Genomic DNA, 24,102 nt, shown 5'->3' on the forward strand with positions numbered 1-24,102 from the left:
ACGTATCTCGGCTTTTATTATGGGAGTCTATGGAAAATGGGATTCATTTTATAAAAAACTGGTTTATGAAAGGTTTTCAGGAATAGAACCCCTTCGTAAATTGAGGACTAATTGTTTTGAAGGGATTTATAAATCTGTTTTACAAATATCCAGTTTACAAACACATTTTCAGAAACAAAGTTTGTAAATGGGACTGCCTGTAGATTGATAATTTATTTTAAGTAAAATGTTTATCAATTTCAGTGTACTGTACAGTATTTACTATTTATCTTTATTTTTAGCCTCGTATGAAATAGTAATGAATCTGAAGTTTTTTTATGGTGAAAGTTTGTTTATCGAGTACAGTACTGTACTTCTGTAAATGCGTATTGAGGTACTGTATTACTGAAGAACAGTTATACTTGCAGGCAATCTCCCAAATTCCAACCCCTGTATCAAGCCGGCCACCTGTCCGTACTATCACCACAGACTCCTCCAACAAAAATACACAGGGCCCTTCCAACAATCATGGTATGAAACCTCCAAGCTATTCCAAACGATTAGAATCATCAGGTCCGGCGGTGACTGTGTTTGTTGGCAACATTACCGAGAAGGCGCCTGATGTGATGGTTCGACATATTCTCAACACTTGTGGCAATGTGCACAGTTGGAAGAGAGTTCAGGGAGCTTCTGGCAAATTGCAAGGTAAGGAAATATATCCTAATTTTTTATGTGCATTATTTATAAGCTTTACTCATGGTTTTTGATGTAAAATGACAGCATAAATGTATGGTGAACTGGTAACTGCTGTTTAGTGCTGAAAGAAAGTACAGCGAGAATCCAACCGAACTCGGGGGTTATGTTCTTGAAAAAAGGTGTGTTCCATGAATTTGTGTTAAGTGGGGGTTTAGTCATGTATTTGAAATGGCGTGTTAGTTTGTAAGGTTAACTATAAGCCGAAGACAATTGATCAGCTGAAGGAAACCTTATGTTTTCCCTGCCTTCACTAGATGGTAGAACTGCCGTGATACCTGCTGACACTGGCCTGCAGCATCTACACAAATCACTCAAGATTCACTACACCCCCAGTTATATTGCCCCATCACTTACCTTGAGTATAAGCAACTGCAGTCCAGGAAGCAGTTGTTCAGACTCAAGGCAAGATCTAATTTGTTAAAAAGGGTTTTGAAGTAATGGAATTAATGTTGAAAGTGAGACAAAGTGGTGTCTTAGGGATTTTTTTGGGGGGGGGGGTTGGTCCTCCTGTGCTGTACCCCATTTTTCTTATTGAAATGTTGCATGATAATTCTTGGTCCCATATTTATATTATATTGAGATTACTGTATAGATTTTGGAGCACCTCCCCCTTTTTTACATCAGTTTTATTGTTTGCATTTAAAAAATTTACATTAGTTTCAATAGTACAATACGTACTCTATTTAAAAGAATGCTCGATAATAAATTAATGTGGTAATGACAGAATGCAAGAGTAATGTTTCACCCTTGGTGGCCTCCTGTTCATTAGTCAATGTCATAGTTATGGGTGAGACACAAATTTCTACTTATTAATCTAAAAGTTCCATCTTCCTCATCATGCATAAATGAATCTGGTTGTATACACAATTCTTGTCTGCTGTGCTGGTTTGCATTATATATGTATCGAGTAATTACAAAAACTACCATAAGTTTAACTTGCAAATGATTTGGATAATTGAGTGTCTTAATGAAACACTGATGATAAATTTATATTCTTTCAGCATTTGGGTTTTGTGAGTTTGGGAACCCAGATGCAGCCCTGCGAGCCATTAGACTGCTTCATGACTATGAGATTGCTGAAAAGAAATTGGTTGTCAAAGCTGATGCAAAAACCAAAGAAGTTTTAGATGATTATAAAGGTAAGTATTGACAATGGAATAATATAACAGTTGTTTAATGATGTAATAAGTAATGGTAGATCTATTTTATTAATTGTAAAGGAAGACCTAAGGGGTCCAGTCTTGTCTGAGTGTACTTATTTAACATCTTGTTCACTCCTTATGTTAATAAATATTGAATTAGTAAACTACAAGTATCACCACCTATCCCTTCTACCCACTGGTTCTTAGAAAATAACTATTGTAACTCGCGTGCCTAGAAGCTCGCTAGCACGCTACCTAACAGTTCAATGAGATATATTATATTCTAATAAGTGTTATAGTAAGAATGACATGGTTTCCAAGATTAATCCATGGTATAGAATATAACTAAAATGAGATATAATTGAGAGAAAGTAAGGACATAAAATTCATAAAATACATTAATACTGTCTATATATATGTATATATATATATATATATATATATATATATATATATATATATATATATATATATATATATATATATATATATATATATATATGTGTATATATGTATGTATGTATATGTATGTATATATATATATATATATATATATATATATATATATATATATATATATATATATATATATATATATATATATATATATATATATATATATATAACAGAAGGAATAAAGTCTAGAAAAGAAGAATAAATGCGAAATATGATGAGGGGAAAAACAAACTCTTACAAATGGTATTAGTCTTTAGTACACTTATGTTTGTATCTAATGAAAACTTGCATTACGCATTCCTTAATTTCTCAATAATCTAAAGTAAGTATAAGGCAGTGAAAATTACTGTTTGTTTCCCTCCTTGAAAAAAAGTACTGTACATATATATATATTTTCACAAAATACCTTTTCATGACAGAGAAGCGAAAGAAATCCAAACAAAATGGTGATTCTTCACCTTTACAAGATGAGTTAGATGAAGGTGATGATTACATGGATGAGGATATGCGATTAGAAGATGCAGCAGCAGTGAGGCGTATTAACGAAATCCTCTCCGATCACAAGAAAGACATCATGAACTACGTCCCACCTCCTAACAAACATGACATGAGAGAAAAACGCATGTCTAAAGTTCAAGAAAAACTAGTTGCACTATCAAGTGGGGCTGATATTGCCAACATCCCTACCACAACAGTAAGATCTCTGGTTTTATATGTTCTGCACTTAGGGACACTTAGAGTATTGGTAGAAACTTACAATCTGATGTTCTGTGATGTGATTTACTTCATAGTTTGAGAAGGTGTGTTTTGAATTGAATACAGGGTATCTAAATGAGAGTACCGTACAGTAAAACTAAGTGTTGAATGTAAAATTTTAAGGGAAATATGTAAAAATCTTAAGCTGCCACATAAAAATTGGTCTACATTTTTATGGCTGATAACATCAGGCATAAATGTGTGTCATCTGACCAACTTTTATTTTTGACATCAGCTATAAGATGCTGACACCACAAGCAAGCTGTCAGATTTGGATGGGGTTGCTCTGACTAAGGATAACTAGTTGTTTTGATTTCACTTTTTTCAGACACTTATATATACTATATACTGCTATCACATTGACATAAATGTTTTATATATGTGATAGGTTTGTATTGTAATAGTGCTTGCTTAGCTTAATGACGCATGTCTTTAGTTAGTTACCACGTTGGTTATGGGATCAACAGAACTTGTCACAGTTCTATAGATCAACTTTGCTTTATAAGATAAAAAGAATTTCAGATATGGGGGTCTGGCTTGCTGCTTAATATGAAGATATTTTAGTCCTCTGGAAGAATTTGTGTTGATCTGGAATTTCAGTCAAGTTCCACATCATATCTTGTCTTGGGTGTTATCAAATCTGCAGGCAGTATCAACTTATAAGGTTTATTTCATGAACCTTTATGTTAGTAAATTTTTTTTAGATGATTTGAAAACGGACTATCCCGATGTAAGTTGTTCAGTTTGATCATTTTCATAATGATTTGTACTATTTCCCATAAAGTTTACACTAAAGATTTTTCCCACTGGGACCTTGCTCAGAGGCCTCTTACATAGGTAATGTAACTCAAAGGCACATTACCTGGGTATTACAGCTCAAAGGCTTATTTACTAGTTAATTTACCACCCCAGGAAGAATCTTAGTCATACCTTGCTACTTATTTCTCATTAAATCACAACTACATTTACAATGTAATCTTTCTGAAGATATCAGATTTACATGGTTGAAATATAACATGCTGTTATATATACTGAATGTGAGCAATATTTTCATTACTGTCAGGGACTTGAGATACACACTGTTTTCTGTCTGGTTCCAACCAGATGAGGTTGGCTGGTTCACTTTGTCGCATGTCAGAGATAGTGGCACTTTATAAATGAGGGACACTTATTATTTATATTTTTGTCCTTTGTGATTGAAGGTGCCTAGATTATAAGTGGCTGTCCTTTGCTTTGGAGATTGATCATAACTCAGTTTATAGTGACATAGAAATAACTAGAATGAGCTGTGACATCTTGGCATTAGGTGGACAAAGCCTTGAGGATTTTTATGGGTTGGACTTGGATTTTAATGAGTATTTCAGGGCTGACACTAAGGTGCTGGATCCAGGTCTAATAATTTTATGAAGGGTTATCAGGTTTATTGCTTTGTAATTGAGAGTATTAGTCCAGCAGGACATGGAGCAGTGCTCACACCTTCTAGGGGTTGATGGTTTGCACCCTGGGTTTCCTCAGTTGATTAATCAGTTAAGGGTACCTGACTTAGTTGGTGTAGTGAAGGTAGTCGAGTGCAGCCTCAGCCCCTTTGGCTCTTTGGACTTTCAGGGCTTATAGGTGTATAAGATGTAATAACCTTAGGGTTATTCAATCAGGAATGAGAGGAACTTTATCCTGCAGGTTTATGCAACTGAAATGAAGTAAAGTGTGATTCAACTTTCAGAGCACAAAAATATTTTAATATATTTTGTGGGTAGCCTTTGATTACATCTGTAATTTGTGACCATGCCTTGCCAGCTGTTCCAACCTTGTGGTTTAGTGCTCGGAAGGGCACAGCCATAAAACATTTCTTCAACATGCCTGATGGCAACTGGGTCATCGGAGCTTTGCCCATCCTCTGGTCTCTGTTGCTTTATCTGGGCTGGCATGCATAGACAGTGTACCAGTGCCTTGGTTTCCAGTGGTGATTGGTGTGGTGGGGACATTTTGTTCTGGTTTTACTCAATACCTGCTATCAGGTAATCACAGCTTGCCCACTCAAGCTTGGAAAATTGCTATAAAACATCAATGGTGATGCTTTATCCTGAAATCCTAATTCATAACTAGCATGGGTTTGAGTTACTAAGATCCTTCTCTTCCTCCCTATGGCTGTTGAAAAGAGCTTAAAACTGAAGCCTTGTTGAGTTTACATCATATTTTGTGGCCTTTGTAGATTTCTGAATGTATACACAGAAATTTTGTACAGTAAATTCTCTGCTCAAGCATCCTTGCAACTAACTTCACCAATGCTACTCCCTTTCCAGGGGCTACAGCTCAAATGGGAGAGAGACTTACCCCAGTTTGCCAGTTTTTTACTGGATATCTGGCTGGAGTATAGCACATTCACATAAGTAGAAGGGTTCTGGGAACCCTGTGCTGTTACCCCACAAGCTTAGTGATGCAGTGTATGAGTTAGTCAATAAGTTCTAGTTGTAAAATGGGGTTTTAGGATCAGTACTGTAGCTCATTTTTTTACTATCTTTATTTGAGCTGCTTATTTTTAAATTTTAATGTGTTTCATGGAAACTTGCTGAAAATTTTTTTGGGATTTTATAAAAGGAAATTTAACTGCCTTGATTGATACTGCTTCCTTTTTTGTTAATTGCTGATAAATACCTCTAGTGACAACTTCAGTTTCCTATGGATTTTATACCAAAAATAAGCGATGATCTTTTTATTTATTTATTTTATATTTTTTTATGGAGAGTTGCAAGATTATCACAGAAAAAAAAGGATAGAATTAATATTTTATACTTTGTTTTATGTGTTACTGTTGAATTTACCGAGAACCATAATATGTTGTAAACAGAATACTGTTTTTTTGACAGATGTCCATTTTGCAGAATCTGGATGACATGGAAGATGTGGAAGAGGGTAAAAAAGAGCTGATTACACGAGAGATTACGCAGTTCCGGGAACAGATGAAGGTAGGGTATCAAATTTTATACCTTGATCATCGCTTTAGGACTGTTGCAGGCAGGAGACAATGGGCATTTTGCATCAGAGTAAGACCCTTAAGGGATTAATTGAAACATGGTAACTATATTGTTTCTTTATGTTCATGTTAATTTAATTTTTTTACTTGGCTTTTAGAAATACCAAAAGAGGTCAGGTAGAAGGACAATGGCTGTTGTTTCCTGCTCAAAGTCTGATTAAGATTATTTATACATTTTGTTCATTCTCCTTATACATTAACAGTATGTGTGACATGATCAGCAAATATGATAGTGGGTCCACATAAAGATCTTTATCCTTATTGGGATAAAAACTTGATGTGGATGCAGCCCTTATGAGTTGTTCATGACTCATGTTTGTTTCATCTGTGGCATATCAAATATTCATTAGCTGTAGGCTTACACCATAATTGTGCTCAAATTTGTAATCAGTGGATAGATACAAATATGAGTCATTCTGACTTAACATGACAAAATAGTTACTGGTTGACCAACTTCAACTTGAAGTTTAAAATTTGACAGATGTTTACTTGAATATCAGCAGATTCTCGAACCTTGGAGTCTCATAAATCAAAGGTTTGTTGAGGTTTTGCACACATTAGGCTCACACATCAGTGTCAGCTAATTTATGCAAAGTGAGGAGGAAAAGCACTTGATTAAAAAAAATTAGAGGCTTTTCAAAGCAATATTCATTAAAATGGTAGTGTTTGATAATTCATTAAAAATGGTAGTGTTTGATAAATTTTTTAACTGACCAAATTAAAGGGGCTGTGTTGACAGGTTCTGGCTGACATATACATATTAATATATTACCATATACTGTAATTAAAACGATAAGATTTCTGTATGGCTATGCTATGGAGTTCATTTTATCAAAGCTTTGCTATCTGTAACTTTCCATTCAGTTACTGAACCATGTATGTACAGTACTATTAGTCTTTCAATAAAAGTAATGGGAAGTACAAAGTTAAAATCTATAAGTTCACTTTCAGAGTTCATCAACTTGTGGTCTTTCCAGAAGTTGTCATGTTGAGGCAGGGTTACTTGTATCATACACTTTAAAAGCACAGTTATAAATTCATCAGGGTAAAGTACACCAGTTCATTGCATATGTTCATTAAACTACAAAATGACATAACAGCTTAGAACAACAAAAGAATATGGATGCAAATCAAAGCATATATGGCTGAAATTCTCTTTGTTTCTATGGAGATGTTTTGTGTGTCCCAGACATGCCTAGTCATACCTCCAGATGATTGATGATAGAGCTAATACTATCCTCAGGCAGTTCCCTCCCCTGCATCTTTCTATTGTCATATTCTGCCATTTTAAGCTTCCAGTCTGTTAGAACTTTATTTTTTCATTGCTTTGTGATGATTAAATACTAAATATATAGAGAACATGAATAAAGATTTTTTGTAACTTTTATAATCACTTTGTCACTTGTATTTTTTAAGATTATTTCGCTGATTATGTGAAATTGATAACCTAGTGTTTTTCGAAAAGAAGACACAAACATAATGTGTAATTCTCAAACATAGGCAGTCATAGAGTTCACACGCGGGCAGACGACAACTGTCATGTATGTTTTGTGCCAGCGACGGTGAGTACTGCATCTAATAAAGCACTTTAGTTTGTAACAGAAACAAAAGTTTATTTGGCCTGGGGCAAGGTAGTCCAGACAGTTTTTTGAATTGATAATCAGATTTTACTTTTCATGGGATCTCTTTATGTAAGAATCCACATGTGAAGTTTAAAGTCTGTTTTTAATTCAGTACAATATTTATACTGTCTAGTGACTACCAGTTTTCTTACTCTTGAGATCTTATATCTGGTTTAGATACCAAAGAGGACAAGTTCAGTGAACATATGGTTGGAATTGTCTCTTGTTAGTTGGAGACAGTTTCAACCATATGTGTGCACCTCCTCGGCGGTGGTGGTTTTTGAAGCGGACGTGTTACCTGTAGTCAGTCATCTACCTGCTTGGTCCAGCAACTTAACCTGCTATCTCCTTGACCGGCTCCTGCCAGCACACTGACGCATCTCTCTTGTTCAGCTTTCTTGTTAAGCACTCATGATTGTTGATAGCTCTTTTCATATACCTTAACACCAGTTTCTTGATTACCAGGGGAGTTCAGCACTGATTTAGTGATTTAATGCATCATATTTCAGTTTCTTGGTCCATTTCATGCTTTATTAAATCAAGAAATGTTCCAAGACATTGGATGTTGATAGCCAGGATAATTCAAATTATTAAAACGGGCCCCTGATAATAGAAGTAAAGGTATTGGGATAGGACCAAGTTTAATTGAAGCTGATGGCAGTTTTTCCAGTCTTCAAATAAGAAAAATAACTGATTGATAGACCCTTCAGTTTTAGTGCCAGAAGGCAGTTTGTGCTGGATATTGATGCTCTAAAGTCTCCCTTAACTGGATGAATTGATGACCAGCTGTTCTGGTTAATGGAAAATTCTGGTCACTCATGAAAGTCCATTGAATTAGACCAAATTTCTGGTTTTATGCAACCATTAAAAAGGACCCCAAATAAGGGAAATTTATATATATATATATATATATATATATATATATATATATATATATATATATATATATATAGAAAAAAAATGAAGAAAATGGAATGAAAGTTAAATTAAGTATCGGGTATAAGTGAGTGTTGTACTCACCACTAGAACTTACACAACCAGCCTGTACTATCACTAAAGTCGACCACATTCATTTGCATTGTACATCTTTGAGCAGCATCATGTTTCTCACCTCCAGGCACTGCCTCGATATTGTTTGTACAAGTCATAGACTGCAACATACTTTTTACAAAATGGATGGTACCCAACCTAATTTTAAATAGAAATACTAAATTCTGTCATAGTCTTAATGATTGTTGCCTTAGCTTCTCATTGCTGTATCTCACATTATATATGATGGCTCTTTCCACTTTATATGCCTCCATTATGACTTATGGGTGGGCACTTTTTTTTATTATTATTTTAAACTTGTACCTCAATAATCAGTCTTATTTTCTTCTTGCTTCTCCTCCCAGAAGGCTTGATTGACACTTTAGGCATGGTTCAAGTATTAATTTCATGCACAAAATATGCAAAGAATTAAAGTAAAATATCAGTGCATCACTGTTGTGTTCATTAGCATCAGGAGACAAAGGGACTGAGGATTAAAGTGGGGGAAATGGGCACAGACCACAGCAAGAGGAGGGGTTATATGACAGCCTCTCTATGCTGAGGCGTGACCAGCACGTAACACTCGTGCAGAGGAACAGTGAGGACCAGATTTTTTCTTTAGATTAATTGCAAACAAGGGAACAGCTCAGAAATTTTTTATCTCTCACAAATCAGAATATTGCAGGTATTTGGTTAAGAGACATCCGGTTAAGGAAGACTTTACTGTACTTTGCTGTGTGTGTAGTAGTAAAGTATCTGTCTTGGGCAAGTTGAGAATGGAATTGGTTGAGTAAGTTCTTAGCAGCTTCCTTGACATGAAAGAGAACTGTCATTAGTTTATTATTTTTCCTTGGCCTTCCATATCTTATGTAATATTACTTCTATATTTTGTCCAGAAAGTAAGATTTTAATTTAAAAGATTTTGCATCCATTTTTTTTATTTAGAATATGAACTGGAATAAATTTTCTTAAAATTTTATTTTATATTTATTTGATTACCTTTTGGCTATAACCTAAAGAGAGAAAGAAGTCAGTGTGACTGTTGTGTGAGGCATTTGTATTAAGGCTGTTGTTTAATTACATGGTTTTATTTTCTTTCCTTTTATTATTATTTTTTGACATAGTTGTGGAGCGTAACATTAGTTTTGAGGATGTATAGCACTTGGTAACTCCATGCCTCATGTTAGTGTTTCTTTGGTGTTCCGGGAGGGAGGGAGATGGGATCAAAGAAGATGGTAAAAGGTGCTGATGGCAGGTAAGGATTACTATTCCACACCACATGACAGTATATTTGAATCACAGTTACTTGATGAATTAAATGATGAAGGGAATACTAGGTATATTTATTAATTTCTTCAGTCAAAAGCATGTTATGTTGAGGTAATGTTGACAAGTGTGTGCAAGAGGAGAAAGATGATTGTCTTTGGGCATAAGGATGAATGTTGGAAGTTCTTTCTATAAAATTTGTATAAACTTAACTGTTATCTCCCAGCAGTGCCATATCATAAAACACTCAAAATGAATTTGATGTATGGTAATTGAAGAACAAAGCTCAGATAATGTATACAGGTGATGGAGTATTTTTTGTTGTTTTATGTTGGAAAAATAGCTAAATTGAATCCTTGATTAAATTATTTCTCTGGCTGTAACTTGATAAATTCTTACTTGAAATTTCTTAATAATTTTAACACAATATAGATTGATTCACAGCTTGTTGCAACTTTCTTTAGTATTATATGTTTCAGAATTTCCAGGAGCATTTTAAAATACAGTAATTAAATTTGTGTTTTTTACTTGTCCTGTTGAATTAAATCTGAGAAGCGTGTGGAATGTTGGAAAGGAAAAGGGGATCATATCTGATGCTTACTGAACTTTGTACTTTGCCTTGTATCCTTGTTGAATGGCTTGCTCAAGAACATTGTGACAATAAGTAAAAGAATTTCAGTTACTCTTGGATTTTATTGCATTTTTATCCAGAAGTCATCCAGGTGCCAATAATGTTTGATTGTTGGGGGTTTCCGACACAGACGGGCTGTCGTCATATAATTCATCGCTTCTCGTCTTGTGTCACTGCCATACACTTGGTTGGAACCCTGTTGTGACTGATGGTGAAAGAGTATAGGAAGGTTCCACGGACTAGGTCAGGAGGATTTGAAGAGGCTTTCCATTTTTTAATAAGAGTTTTTTAAGTTGAGTCTACTTCACTGCATTTTGGTCATGTATTGATATTAAACAATTGGTGAGCAAAACTCAACTCCTGACTTCTGGTCAAGCGCATTTTAGGGTGGAACTTCCCCACAGAATCTGTCAAGGAATTGCATCTGAAGGGAGAGATCGAGGCAGGATGTTTTTATAGACTATCCCTTCGTTCTCTCCTCCCATCTCCCCACAACCCCGGGCTAGGCTTGCCTGACAACGACCCAGCAGTTGAGCCTTTCGCCCTAAAGCACAAGGCAAGTCCTGTCTGCCAACGGTAGCATCTTGTTCCAATTAGGGAAGGAACGTGATGGGAGGGTCGGGATTTGGAGCTGAGCTCAGATTCAAGGGATATTGTGCTAAAGCTAGCCATGAAGAGCTTCTCACTCACACTTTTCACATTCTCGTGGGTTCATCCCCTCAATTTTTGTTTTTTGTTTTTAATTTTTTTTCTCGCGTTTGCCAATAATAAATTACTAGTGCTTTCTGATCCAGTTTAAGTTTGTTTCTTAATTTTTTACAATACTACTGTTGTGGACAAACTCAGAAACATTGCTCTTGGAAAGTTTAAAGGATTTCTTCAGTTCATTAAATGTATTATGGTCAGTATAAGTAGTGTACAGTATATCTTGTCCTAATTTTCTCTAGTCAGATTGGTGCTGATTTTAAAACAGGGTGGGTGGTGCCACATGCAGAAACCTTGCAAACATTTCAGCTGCTGACTATCTACAAATCATCAAGTGTCAAAAGATTTATTGCAGTGTTTGAAACATTTGCTGAAGAGTTGTGCATGTTGGCATAGTTGTCAGATAAGTAAAGGAATCAACATTTCCTTACACCTAAAGAAAAAAAAAAGGGTTGTATTAGCAAATATACCCACAAGGGAAAGTAGAAGCAAAGCAGTAGGAAAATGGGAGGAAAGTAAGGGAGGGATTACAAGATAGATTTGAAACTAATATATTAAGCTTAGTGTAGAGTTTGAGAACATGAACATGTAACTAAAGAAATTGAACCATCAGTGGGAGAATGTACACATTCCTCAGGCTACCAATTCCCACTCAAGTGAGTCAATCTAGTACTAGTTAAGTATAAATAAAAATCAATTAATGATAGCAATGAAGCACAAGAAACCAGGGAGACTTAATTATTGCTTGATTCACAATTTATTGCCTTATGCTTAATGATGCTACATGAAAGCCAATTAGGAACTGGTTACAATGTAAGCTTTTGGGTTATATTTTCCACCTTTGTGCATCTGTCAGGAGTTAATATTTTATTCTCATTTGTGGAGACTTAGCCTTGAGTTGTTTGTTAGCTTTATAAGTGGTAAATAAAGTCTTTATGATTTGTTTTTCAATGCATGAACAAGTTTTGCTTCAGGGCATACATACAGTATATATTCATATATGAATATGTATCTATATATCTCTTTTTATCTCCTTTTAGGCTCATAGCTACTTACATTTTGGAGGAAATTTCAACCATTGCTTCACCTTAGAGTAGGGCCAATAATATCGTGGCTGTGAGTGTGTGAGTGTGTATGTGTGTGTGCAACAGAAAAGCCAGCAATCTTTGTCGGCTTCTGCCTGTTGTTCTGTGGTCTTGAATCTTTGTTAGACTTGGATGTTATTCTATGTACCCTGATGATTGTGTTGTTGCTGTTGATATTTAATTGTTTTAACATATCCTTACAGAAACAGGAAGAAGAGAAGGAGAGGGAGAGAAGGCTAAGAGAGAAGGACAGAGAGCGGGACCGAGACCGAGATAGAGAGCGAGAACGGGAGAGAGAGCGGGAAAGAGACAGGGAGAGGGAACGAGAGAGGGAGAGGGAACGTGAACGAGAGAGAGAAAGGGAAAGAGAACGTGAACGGGAGAGAGAAAGAAGAGAGAGAGAGGAGAAGCTAAGGCGGCGATCACGCTCTGGGTCTCGTGGTGGCAGCATAAGAAGATCCCGATCCCAATCGGTTGATAATCGTAGATTAAAGAAAGAGAAGAGATATTCCAGATCTAGGTGAGTGATTCAACTTTCCTCTTAGCTTGGTCTTAACATAAAACTTAAGCTCAAGCTTTATTTGTTTCTTGAAAGATACTCTACAGAGACTGGCAAGTATGTGGTCAGCATATGAGTAAACCATGAAGGCCCTTGGCAAATTCATCAGTGCATGAACTGTTCACTTATTTGATTTCAGACCTTTTGAATTTGTGACCACTATATTTTACAGTGACCTAGACCTGTTTCTGATTTAATTTACATTGTGGAAAGGTGTAGTTTCCTTTCTCTTCTTGCTCATATTACTGTAGGGTTTAACAAAGTAATCTTTCATAATTTAACCTATTGAGTGGGAGGGATTTCTCAGCTGAATGAAATTGTTGTCAAGTGATGAATGTGATGGTCTAATTGCTTTTTTTTCTTACACTGCACATCATTGAAGTTTGACTGGGCAATAATAAAAAGTGGGAGTAATTTAGGGTGCCACATTTACAAAAGTACAACACCAAATTGTGCTTTTTTGAGGATCTGCTGTAAAACTTTATAAATAGTGTATATGTTGACTCATTACTCCAACAGGGCAAATACAGTAGTAGTCCAAATAATGAATATGAGGGACTAAACAATGAATAACGATAAAGTTTTCCTTAAATTGATGAATGACGAATACAATATGTGAAACGACAAATGAAGGGGAAATGAGTAACGGGGACCACTTGTAGTGGGAAAAAATCTGAAGTTTTATATGGCCAATCCATTAAAGGGCATGTTGCCTGTATACTAATGTGATGTCTGCTTGTTATCTCCCTCCTTTGAATTGTGACTTGATTCTGATGTTGCTTTTTAATCTGGTCATTGCAATGGGAAGGTTGGGTACAGTTGAATTATATTTAATATTTTTGGGTGGAAAAAATGTAATTTCTCATGATATCTAATGAAAATGAACATGACTCACATTTTAAGCAATTTGACTTCCTACAGTACATACCGTATATGGCGGTGTATAAGTCGACCTTTGAAGCCAAATTTTTAGTGTCCAAAGTAAGGGGGTCGACTTATACGATGGGTATAAAATCATGACCGTAAGTGAGATTATTTTGTATTACAACCTTCATATTTACCTTTAATATAATTGTTCTATTTCTATTATGGATGAAATAAAGTTTTTCTCAATAGTTTTATTTAAACACCTTTTGTTATTGATGGCTGTGTGTGGACTGGTGGAATGAGCAGGAAGTCAACTGAGTTCAGTGTTGTGATTGTTGGGTCAGTCACTAATGACGTTGTGCGTGACGTCATGCATAGAGCGGCTTGTTTGACTGTTTACCTGTTTATGTATGTGTGTTGATGGTTGACTTGGTCCTTCACAACACTTGACAGCTGCTGGAGTTGGGGAGTCGACTTATACGGTAGGTATACCTCTATGACCAAATTTTATTGCTTGAAAAGGGGGGGTCGACTTATAGGCCGCCATATACGGTATATATTGTAACAATTGTTTACAGGCCAATGGAAGCTTTTCAAACCAGTTCCAGACTTTAACAAAACACTCCGGTGAATTTCTCATTTTCAAGGCATTTTCCCGATTTCGATTTATTAGGATTACAACCAGGAAGTGAAATAAGCTGTGGTAACGAATTCCACAAAGTCGACACATTAGATGTTAAGTTGGAGGTACAGTACTAAGGTACGCTGGCAAAAAGTCAGCAACACCAGTAGGACTGTTTTGGACGACTTTGGCAACTACAAAACAAATAAGTTTTATTTTTCATAAACTTTTTGCTTGTACAGTATAGTCTTCATTTACGTGGTCAATTGAACCCGTGGAGGTCCGCATAAAACGAGAAACGCATAAACGAAATAGCATATGGGATTAATTGAAATAGAGACTGGGCCGACCCCCAAACTACACTTTTACCGACACAATACGTACGTTGTAGTAAAAATAACATTTAAATTTTATGATGGTATGCACACACAGTTAGTAGAAAAGATGGCTGGGCACATGGGGATGAGGGGTTAGTTCCGAGGCAGAGGGCAGATTATTGGCCCTCACCTGTATCAATTGTAACACTATCCACCACAGAGGCTTGCAGGACCTCTTTGTCAAACCCCTCAAAGTCCACATCCTCACTATCACTGACTTGGGCTGGCTGTGGTGGGTAGCGGGTGAAGAACTCGGTAATGTTTTGTTGACTGGACGACCTTGTGCTCACCCTGCCCGCGCTACTTCCCGCGTAAATGATGGAATGAACTGTGTAAATAAAAATTGTCGGGTCTGGCAAGGTGCCGTGTAATTGACCAAACGTGTAAACCAAATCCGCATAAATCGAGACTATACTGTACTGTATTATACTGTACAGAGAGAGAGAGAGAGAGAACTGTATTGTACTGTACAGAGAGAGATTTTTATGGAATGCAACCCTTTCATGAATCAAGGTACAGTATACCTGTACATTTACAAATTTACATAATACTCTCTATGCTTGGAACTTGCCAAAAGTGAACTCGTTAGCATGCTGTGTACATGTCTACCTGCATGTGTTTGTATGTGTCAATTATCTCTGAAATGTTCTTTACTTCATTTCTACAGATCACCTTCACCCATACGTAAAAGTGAGAGAGATGTGTTACGAGAGAAAGAGGAAGAAGCTGAAGACAAAGAACGGAAGGAACAAGAGAGAAAAGTTCGAAAAAAGGAATTGCAATATCAGGTAAGAATTTTCAGTATCTGGTCGCACATAGTTTACAGGTCAACATTTTGCTGGCAGTCAAAGATGAGGAGTAATGGCGAGAAAAATATAAAAATTAATTTTTTTTGTCTTCAAAACAGTCTTAAGCCCACTAATAGGATTGCCTTTTTTATTAATCTGTCAGGGATGAAGGTCATTGGTACCAATAATGGTCATGTGAAGAGATTAATGACGTGAATAAATTTTGGTAATTTTTTATTATAATCTTCATTATTATGTGGGAAACATGTAAAATGTTAATACCGTATAACCTCACATACCTGAACTGTATGAGACAAACTCGTATTTGACAATGTGAAAGAGGCACCTTGTTGCAATTTTTGTTTTGTTTTACATTAAAAACCCCGAGAACTGGACTAATTAAGCCACAGCGACGTCTTTACTCAGACGGAATCCGTTATTCGGGCGTCTATATCAGCAGGGAAGCACAACAGTCACCATATTGCACTAACACAGATTGGCTTATTTAAACTCACAATAAATTATGTTCAAGTAAAATAAGCATATGATATAATTTCAGCATTTTTTTTTATAATAAATATTAATACCCCCATAGACGTAGGTAGGGTTCTAGATTCTGGAAGCTTTCAGAAACGCAAAGAAGATTTTTGAAGGTTCCCGGGTCCCAACATACGTGGTATGGATGGCTTTGTACAGTATGATATAAAGTGGATCATGTGAATGTGTACTGTATAGTATACCTCTGGCAATGATGTGCAAATGTTCACAAAAACCACTTCGGTCTTGGGAATTTCATTATCATGGTTAGATTTAACATTGAGTAAAATGGAACAGGTTCCAATACTTCGTTATTCTATATTTCACATACACCCAAATTTAGCAAAAGTTGCTATAATAGATACAGTATTGAAAGTAATACATAGTACATAAAATACAATAGCACATTTTATGTAAAAAAAAAAGAAGCTACTTTATCCCTTGAACCATCCTATGGATGATGCCAAGGTTGGACGAGTTCAGCCAGCCAGCTGATTGAGACACATAGCTGCTATGCCATGTATGCCGTGACGTTACATTGGGGAGACTGTGACTCATCCATACATAGGTTCACATCCCACACAGAATACTGTTCACTCGTGCTCTTCATTTTTTTTTAATAGTTTTATATTATATTTCCTTTATGTATCTAAGTCACATTATAGTGCTGAAATGATTTTTCCGCAATTTAAACAGTTTCATTTCATGAATCAGTGGCACTATAGCCAACTGAAGGCCACAGCTGCAGTGATGTGCGTTATGTAGTGAAGATTATGTGGGTGTGTATGGGACACACACTTCCAGTGGAGATGAAGTGGATCCCAATTACAATATGCTTTCTTTATATTTAGAGTTCCAAATTTTTGCATTTTCTCAGGAACAGAGCATTTATTGTTGACCATGGCTATAACTTCAAGTTTATCCTTCATGGTAAGGCGCTTTCTGCTATTTGGCTATGCAAATGTACTATCTTGGGCATTGTTCTCATAATGTGTCATTTATATGTCACGAGAGAATACACAAGTCTACACTGTGTAATAACCACACATAGACCGAGTGCAGTGCAGCTGTGTTTTTGTGATGGAGGCGGGACCATGCAGTCCATGCCGCTTCACTCCACAACAATAACAGTGACCCTCAAGATTTTCCAGATATATTTTTTATTTATTTTTTTCCAATCTTCGTGTCGCTATTCAGACAAGTTGTTATTCAGGTGTCCGGTACTCGGGGTTTTAACTGTATTTGGAATATTGTATTCTTTAGGGTGGTCATAATGTGTTGGTAATAATTTCATATTGAAATTTTGACTACAATTATGTATTGTTCAAAGGAACTTCATAACTTTGATTTGATTTTTGGGCAGGGAAAGGTAACATACAAATTATAGTACAGTTTGTCAGACATGTTTGATTGCATATATTGCATATTGAACACTCCATCAGAAAACGAAGCCCCCCACCCCTGATATAAAAGTGTCCATTTCATTGATTTCCTTCTTATTACCTAAGCAGGCTTTTCATTAAACTTGTACTATTCAACAATTTTCTTTTCTGTTCTTCTTTCTCTTTTATTGTCTCTTCCCAATTTTCTTGGAATTCATTGCAAGACAAAACTGAAGAGATGAATGCCTGCAATATAATACTGCCAATCAGCTGCCACCACATTGAACGATTAGGAGAGAATGAGCAATTCAGATTGTTTTACCTTTATTAGTGTGTGCATCTATGCCACCACTCCTTTCCTCACTTCAGTCAGGGCTCCCTACCTCCTGCCTCTCATTTGTATGTTTCCATTGTGATGGAACTTTGACTTCAAAGGTATGTCTGGAGTATCTTGCTTGAATGCTTAACCATACACAGATTTACCTCTGTTTTGAAATACAGTAATATCTTCGTTAGCCGGATTCCCTCAAACCCGGAACTCTCTGATAGCCGGGATTTAAATTTTCTCGGAAGATCGTTCCCAAAGCCGTAATTTTCCGGAAAATTACAGCTCTGGGAACGATTTTCCAAGGGGCACATTTTCTGGAAAATTCCGAGAAAGTTTTCCCAATACCCGGAAAATTCTAGGGATGGGGGAGTTTTTTCCGGGTTTGAGAGGTGAAAATCAGGCGCATTTTCCGGAAATTCCGAAAAAAATTTCCGGTGCCCGGAAAATTTCGTGGATGGGAACATTTTTCCTGGTTCAAGAAATTATGTATGCGCAATATCTGAAGGTTCCGAGAAGATTTTTCCATTACTTGGAAAATTCCGGGGATGAGGGATTTTTTCTGACTTTGATAGAGTTATCTCGTTACCCGGAAATCTCTCATTCCTTGAAGTGCTCTGCGCCAATTGTTCCGGCTAATGGAGATGTCACTGTATACTGTAGTAACATAACTTCTATGCACCTAAGTGATACCTTACTTCCTCATTTTGCAACCAGCCAGCATTTACATAATGGGATATTTTTCTAGCCATTTATCTTTAGTGAGGTTTTCAATCCTTATGGACAGGATAATGAACCATTGCTTCTATGAGTTAATGATTCCTTTTACCATGATAAATACTTAAAGCCATAAGCTAAACTTTTATAGAGGATGCATGTCCGTATGTAAAATGGGGAAGTATTACCACAGCACTTTATAAAAGGGATGCATTCATTTATAGTAAGGTATTTTGTGTGTGGCCTTGACTGCAGAGCTGCATTATCTAGTTGAATTTAAGATTTTTTAATTACTTTTTTTCTGAGGATCCTTTTCACGTATGCCCAAATTCTGGCTTCTGGCATCCAGCTATTTGGGGGTTTTCTGTAAATTAGTTTCTCAATTTTCAGAATTTTTCATGGATACTGTACAGGTCATTGGTACCAAAAATATACAGTACAGTTTTAAGAGTGTGAAGTAATAAATGACATAAATCAATAGGGAATTTTTTTGCATTTTTATGCCATACGGGTGTTTTAACAAGTGAGCTCGGAGATAGCTGTAGGAACACCTTTTGGTAAAGCCTGCTTTATTTAGGTGGCTACCTGCATTCTTGAGGCAGGTGCACTGACCTATCAGATCAGTACAAATGTTGTATGAACACCCACCCTTCATGTTGAACCAAGGTGCATTTAGTGTAAGCTACAACATTTCCCAGTGTTGTCAAAAGTAAAGTGAAATCAACATGTACACTGAGTGTTTTTCTGGGTTATATATTAGTTGATGGTAATTTAAGACTACACAGTGATAATCCAGCATTTTCATGCAATACCGAACTGCCTTTGATAATTTATAGTTTGTGTGTGTGTGTGTGTGTGTGTGAACACAACGTTATGGAAATGTCGTAAATATATATGTATTTACTTGTAAACTTAATTTTATAAATGGGGAATGCGTTCTGAGGGGATGTGTGTGGTTTTTGGTCATATTTAGAAGAAAAATATTATGTAACTACCAAAATATAGGCAGTATTGTAACAAGGCTAAACAAACACTAATACCATATAATTATGTGCACATAAAAATAAGTAAGTATTGAAGAATTTATTAGCTTAAGTCAGAGTAAATATACAGTACTGTGACACCCTTGCTATAGTGCTGTGTACAGGAGCTCAGGTGTACATCACACACTCAACTGATGCATTGTGGGGTGAGTGGCTACAGCCAGTTGGGAGAGATGCAACTTACTGCAGTTATGTTCTTGGCTTAATATTATTACTGTTAACCGGGAATTTAAATATTTCAAGTTAGATTGTTGAACTGTAATGCATTTATCAAAGGAAGCAGAGGTGAAAAACAACATATTTAAAAAAAAAAAAAATCAGATTCGAAGAGTGGTGCAGTAACAACACATCCAGTTACAGCAGTTTGTAGAAATGTAACCACAAGCAAAGGTTTTTTTTTTTACTATCTTATTTCTTATTGCATAACAATAATTCAATAAAGCCTAGTTGTCTGCACTTATAGATCAGTAGGTACATGTATTGGTAATTTTTAATTTATTTATTTATTTAAGTCAGGGTAGTTGTGTGACATCCTTGCTGTAATATTGTGTACAGGAGCAAGGGCATGCTCGCCCTCTTAACTGATGTATTGTGACTGATGTATTTTGTCGGACTATAGATTGTTGGTAGAGATGCCACCTAATTTGACCCTTAGAATATTTTCTTGGCAATTTTCTTTTTCTTTTTGTAAGTTAACCAGGAATCTAAACATTTCAAGATGGATTTTTGAATTGTTACACTTATCAAAGTAAGCAAAGGTGGACAATAATTATGAATTGTGTTTTTGTGCCTGTTAGTAACACGATGGCTGATCACAGCAGTATAGCAGAGATGCAACTATGAGTAAGTGCTTCTTCGTAAATCTCTTGCTTCTTATTGAATAGCAAAGCAAGTTCAACAAACCTTCATATATTAATGGAAATATGATATGGACTGAATAAATAGAATTTAACACTCACCAGAGATAGCATAGAAAATTATTTGTAGAGGCTGCTCAGAGTATTCGTGTTGGCATGCAAATTTTTACTTTTTATAGTGACAAATCATAAACAACAAATTAAATTGGAATTTGTTTGTTAATATGTCTGTGGTGTAATTAGGAATGACATAAACAGTGGATTTACTGTACATTATTTTCTACTTTTTTATGTGTTCCCTTTGTTTGGATCCCAGTTCTAATTATTAGGTACAGTTAAACATTCTATCCTCTTTCTTGGCTGTTTTATTTGCCATTAGGGGAAGAAGGTGGGGGGGGGACTGGCCCATATGATGTAAATAGTAAATTTCCTAAGAGATCACATTCAATTTTAGAACAAACTTGGTTTTACCATCAATCTTGGCTCTTGAAGAGAAATTGTGGGGCCTGTATCCACTAGTTGGAAAGAGAAAAACAATATTCTTTTTCAACTAATTCTTGTCTAGGGAGTTTTAGAGACTGTCTGTCTGTCTTGAAAGTAGGGCATGAATGTTTTGAGTGATGAATCTTTCATTTTGGAGTACTGTACTTCAAGTTTGTTCCTTGACACATGACAACCAATCCCTTTCTTAACTGTTATAGAACCATTCAAGTCACTTTTAAATGACTCATAGAGCATCCCATTTTATGGCTAAGGGGATGGGACAAGTGACCAGGAATTTGTTATTCCTTCTTGGATTATTGGCAAGAAAATTTCTGATTTTATTTCAGAATCTCAAGTTTATAGAAAAATATTCAAGTTTAAATACGCAGTTTGGGTTCTCAGTGTACCCGTTGTCTGTGTCCTTTTAGAGGAATGCTGAACCAGCATCAAATCTTGCACTATTAACCCAGGTTTTACTGGAGCACTGGCTTTTCTTAAAGTATTTACACTGATCTGACAGAGTGGAGTACGTGCCTCAAGACCATTGATAGCCTGCTAGTTAAGGCAGGTTCTGCCGAGTCTTAGCAGCTAAGGGAATGTTACGGTGGAGATCTTGTGGGGCACTTGGTTCTTTCCAATGACCATTAAATGAGATTTATACCTTGGTGTGGGTGCAAAGAACCATATGTAGTTGTTCATAAATTCTGTAATTTGCAAATTAGGTTAATTGGTGACATAAGTTACTGGTTCTAATTAAGCAATTAATGAAACTTAACTATTACAACCCTAACCAACAGAGAATGATGTAGCTGATAGTTGACCACGTAAGGCTGAGGGCTGAGTGAAAGTTAAAAGCTTTACCAACCTGTTCTTGAAGACCATCTTATGCCCAATGTCAGCCATACTGGATTCTCAATACTAAGCCTGAGTCCAACAGTCTCTCTGCTTGAAGCGGGTCACTCTCTGGATAGCTCCTCTTCATAAATGAGTTACCTTGTGTTTACACTCCATATAAAACACAACAACTGCATCAATCATATTAGGTGAATTCCAACCTTTATTTAATTTGGGTTGCTATAATTCTATCTGTTCTTAACAATCTGTTTGTCTTGCTCAGCTAGAAAGATAGCATTTGGCCTCAGTGTGAATAACTCGGCCTCTCCTTTGGAATACTGAACAATTTTGTTAACCAGATGGGTGTGTGTTCCATATGGTAAGAATGTATGGTTTCAGATGAAACACAACATTGTAATAAAGCCTATTAAGGCTGATGGTTGTGGGGGATAGCATATACTGCAATTACTGAATTAATTTTATAGGATTACACAATATTTTTGTTCTTATTTATTGGGTGATTTATTGAAAAATCATAACTTACACAACAAAGTACAAAATGGGTAAAACCTTTAAAAGTATATATATACTGTAGTGATATCCCCATTAGCTGGAATAATTGGTGCAGAGCTGTTCTGGGATTGAGAGATTTTTGAGTATGGAGACAAATTTTATCATGCCAGGAAAAAAATTGCACATTACAGAATTTTTCCAGGCATTGGTGAATCTTTCCACTTAATTTGAACCCCCTTGCAAACTGAACTGGGGTCCAGCACAGAACACGTGTATCCCCAACCTGGAAAGACACGACCAAAATCCAGTTAGTATGGGGGAAAGTTCGTGTAACCCGGGACCTCTGCTTGTGAACAGGGACCGCTACCATGGCACCACAAGGGCTTTGCTGTATTTCACACAAAGCCTACTCTTTTGTCTGATTCTTAAGCAGCGGGAGCCTGCACCTAGGACAACCAATACCAACTTATGTGGTCATAGTAGCATTTCACTGACTCGGCTATAAAGTGCGAGGCTACAAATATATCTCAACAGTATATATATATATACACGCATACTTCAATATAGTAAGCCCTCCTCCAATGCAGGGATTAGGTTCCTCGAAAACGGCGTGTTAGGGGAATCCGCGTTCGAGGACCTTAATATTTAATGAGAGTAATAAGAATTAGGGAATGCCACTGTGTAAATTCTCATCAGCCGACTCACAGACGTGTGGCTCCCACTGTGCCGTGCTGACTCTGTGTGTGCCATGCCACATTGAGAGGAAGTGCCACCACATAGTTACATACAACCATAACCCAATGCCTCGACACATCCACTTCCCACATAACCATACCCATGCTCTTCATTTTTCTTATTTTATAGTTTTATATTATTTTTTCACAACTTTTTTAGTTTCATTACAAGTAATAACATACGAGGCGGGCGGACTGGTGAATCGGTGCCGTAGCTATACCCTGGGCCTTGACCACCTCAACTCGTGCATTTCTCATATATACACACCCATCCTCTTCATTTTTGTTATATTATAGTTTTATATTATATTTTATTTATGTCTATCCCTTGGGTTTTCTTGAGTTCAGCTGGACAAGCTTGGTACTTGAAATCCGGTATGGCTGAGGACAAAGGTAATGCCTGTGTATGTAAACTCCTGCAGCACAAGGACTCGCTTATTTCTGAGTCTTAAGTGGAAAACCTTCATCCCTTAGACCCTTCTCTGAGGGTTAGATTTGTAATTGGAGAGATGTACCAATTATGTCATACTGTCATTAGCTGCTTCCTGTATAATTGACAGGAGTTTCATCCCAACTACAGTAATCCCGTGTTTTTCCCGGGAATTACGTTCCTGAAACCCCCGTGAAAAGCCAAAACCGCGAATTCTCTTTTAGGAATCGCTGTACTTGTGGCCACCAAACAGCTCCAGTAGGTCATGCACTTAACCATGCCATGCTTTCCACTCACGGCCCAGTGGTCACACTGATCACTGATGCACTGTAACGGCATTTACTAACACCATTATTTGAAACTAATCATATTGTAGTATAATAATGGCAAAATGTAAACAGTTATTTCCAAAAAAATATATATTTATTTACAAGTAAATAAATTTTTTTTTATTTCGCTGAGGTCGGCAACACCCGCATTGCCAGCCTCTCCCTGCTCTCCCGGCGTCTGCCCTCCCTCACGCAGTCATGCCAGCCAGCCAGTCCTCTTCCACCCACATTCCTCCACTTGAAGACT

The 24,102-nt window shown here is 36.5% G+C and overlaps 1 protein-coding gene across 10 annotated transcripts in view; it reads left to right on the forward strand.

The window, feature by feature from the left end:
* Nucleotides 1-24,102, forward strand: part of LOC121873664 (RNA-binding protein 25-like) — a 63,257-nt gene that overhangs the window by 18,813 nt on the left and 20,342 nt on the right. For 6 of the 10 annotated variants that reach the window (XR_006090292.1, XM_042377320.1, XM_042377322.1 and 3 more), the window contains 6 exons: nt 396-684; nt 1,737-1,874; nt 2,753-3,027; nt 5,954-6,052; nt 12,662-12,978; nt 15,551-15,671. Coding sequence is in view for 9 of the 10 variants with exons in the window: in XM_042377320.1 (XP_042233254.1) it covers nt 396-684; nt 1,737-1,874; nt 2,753-3,027; nt 5,954-6,052; nt 12,662-12,978; nt 15,551-15,671 (1,239 nt within the window). In the remaining variant the exon portion in view is untranslated. The remainder of the gene's footprint in view (nt 1-395; nt 685-1,736; nt 1,875-2,752; nt 3,028-5,953; nt 6,053-12,661; nt 12,979-15,550; nt 15,672-24,102) is intronic. The other 4 variants (XM_042377321.1, XM_042377323.1, XM_042377317.1 and 1 more) reach the window with 2 other exon arrangements.

Source organism: Homarus americanus, unplaced genomic scaffold (genome assembly GCF_018991925.1).
Source record: "Homarus americanus isolate GMGI-L3 unplaced genomic scaffold, GMGI_Hamer_2.0 scaffold43895, whole genome shotgun sequence".
NCBI classification, from domain to species: domain Eukaryota; kingdom Metazoa; phylum Arthropoda; class Malacostraca; order Decapoda; family Nephropidae; genus Homarus; species Homarus americanus.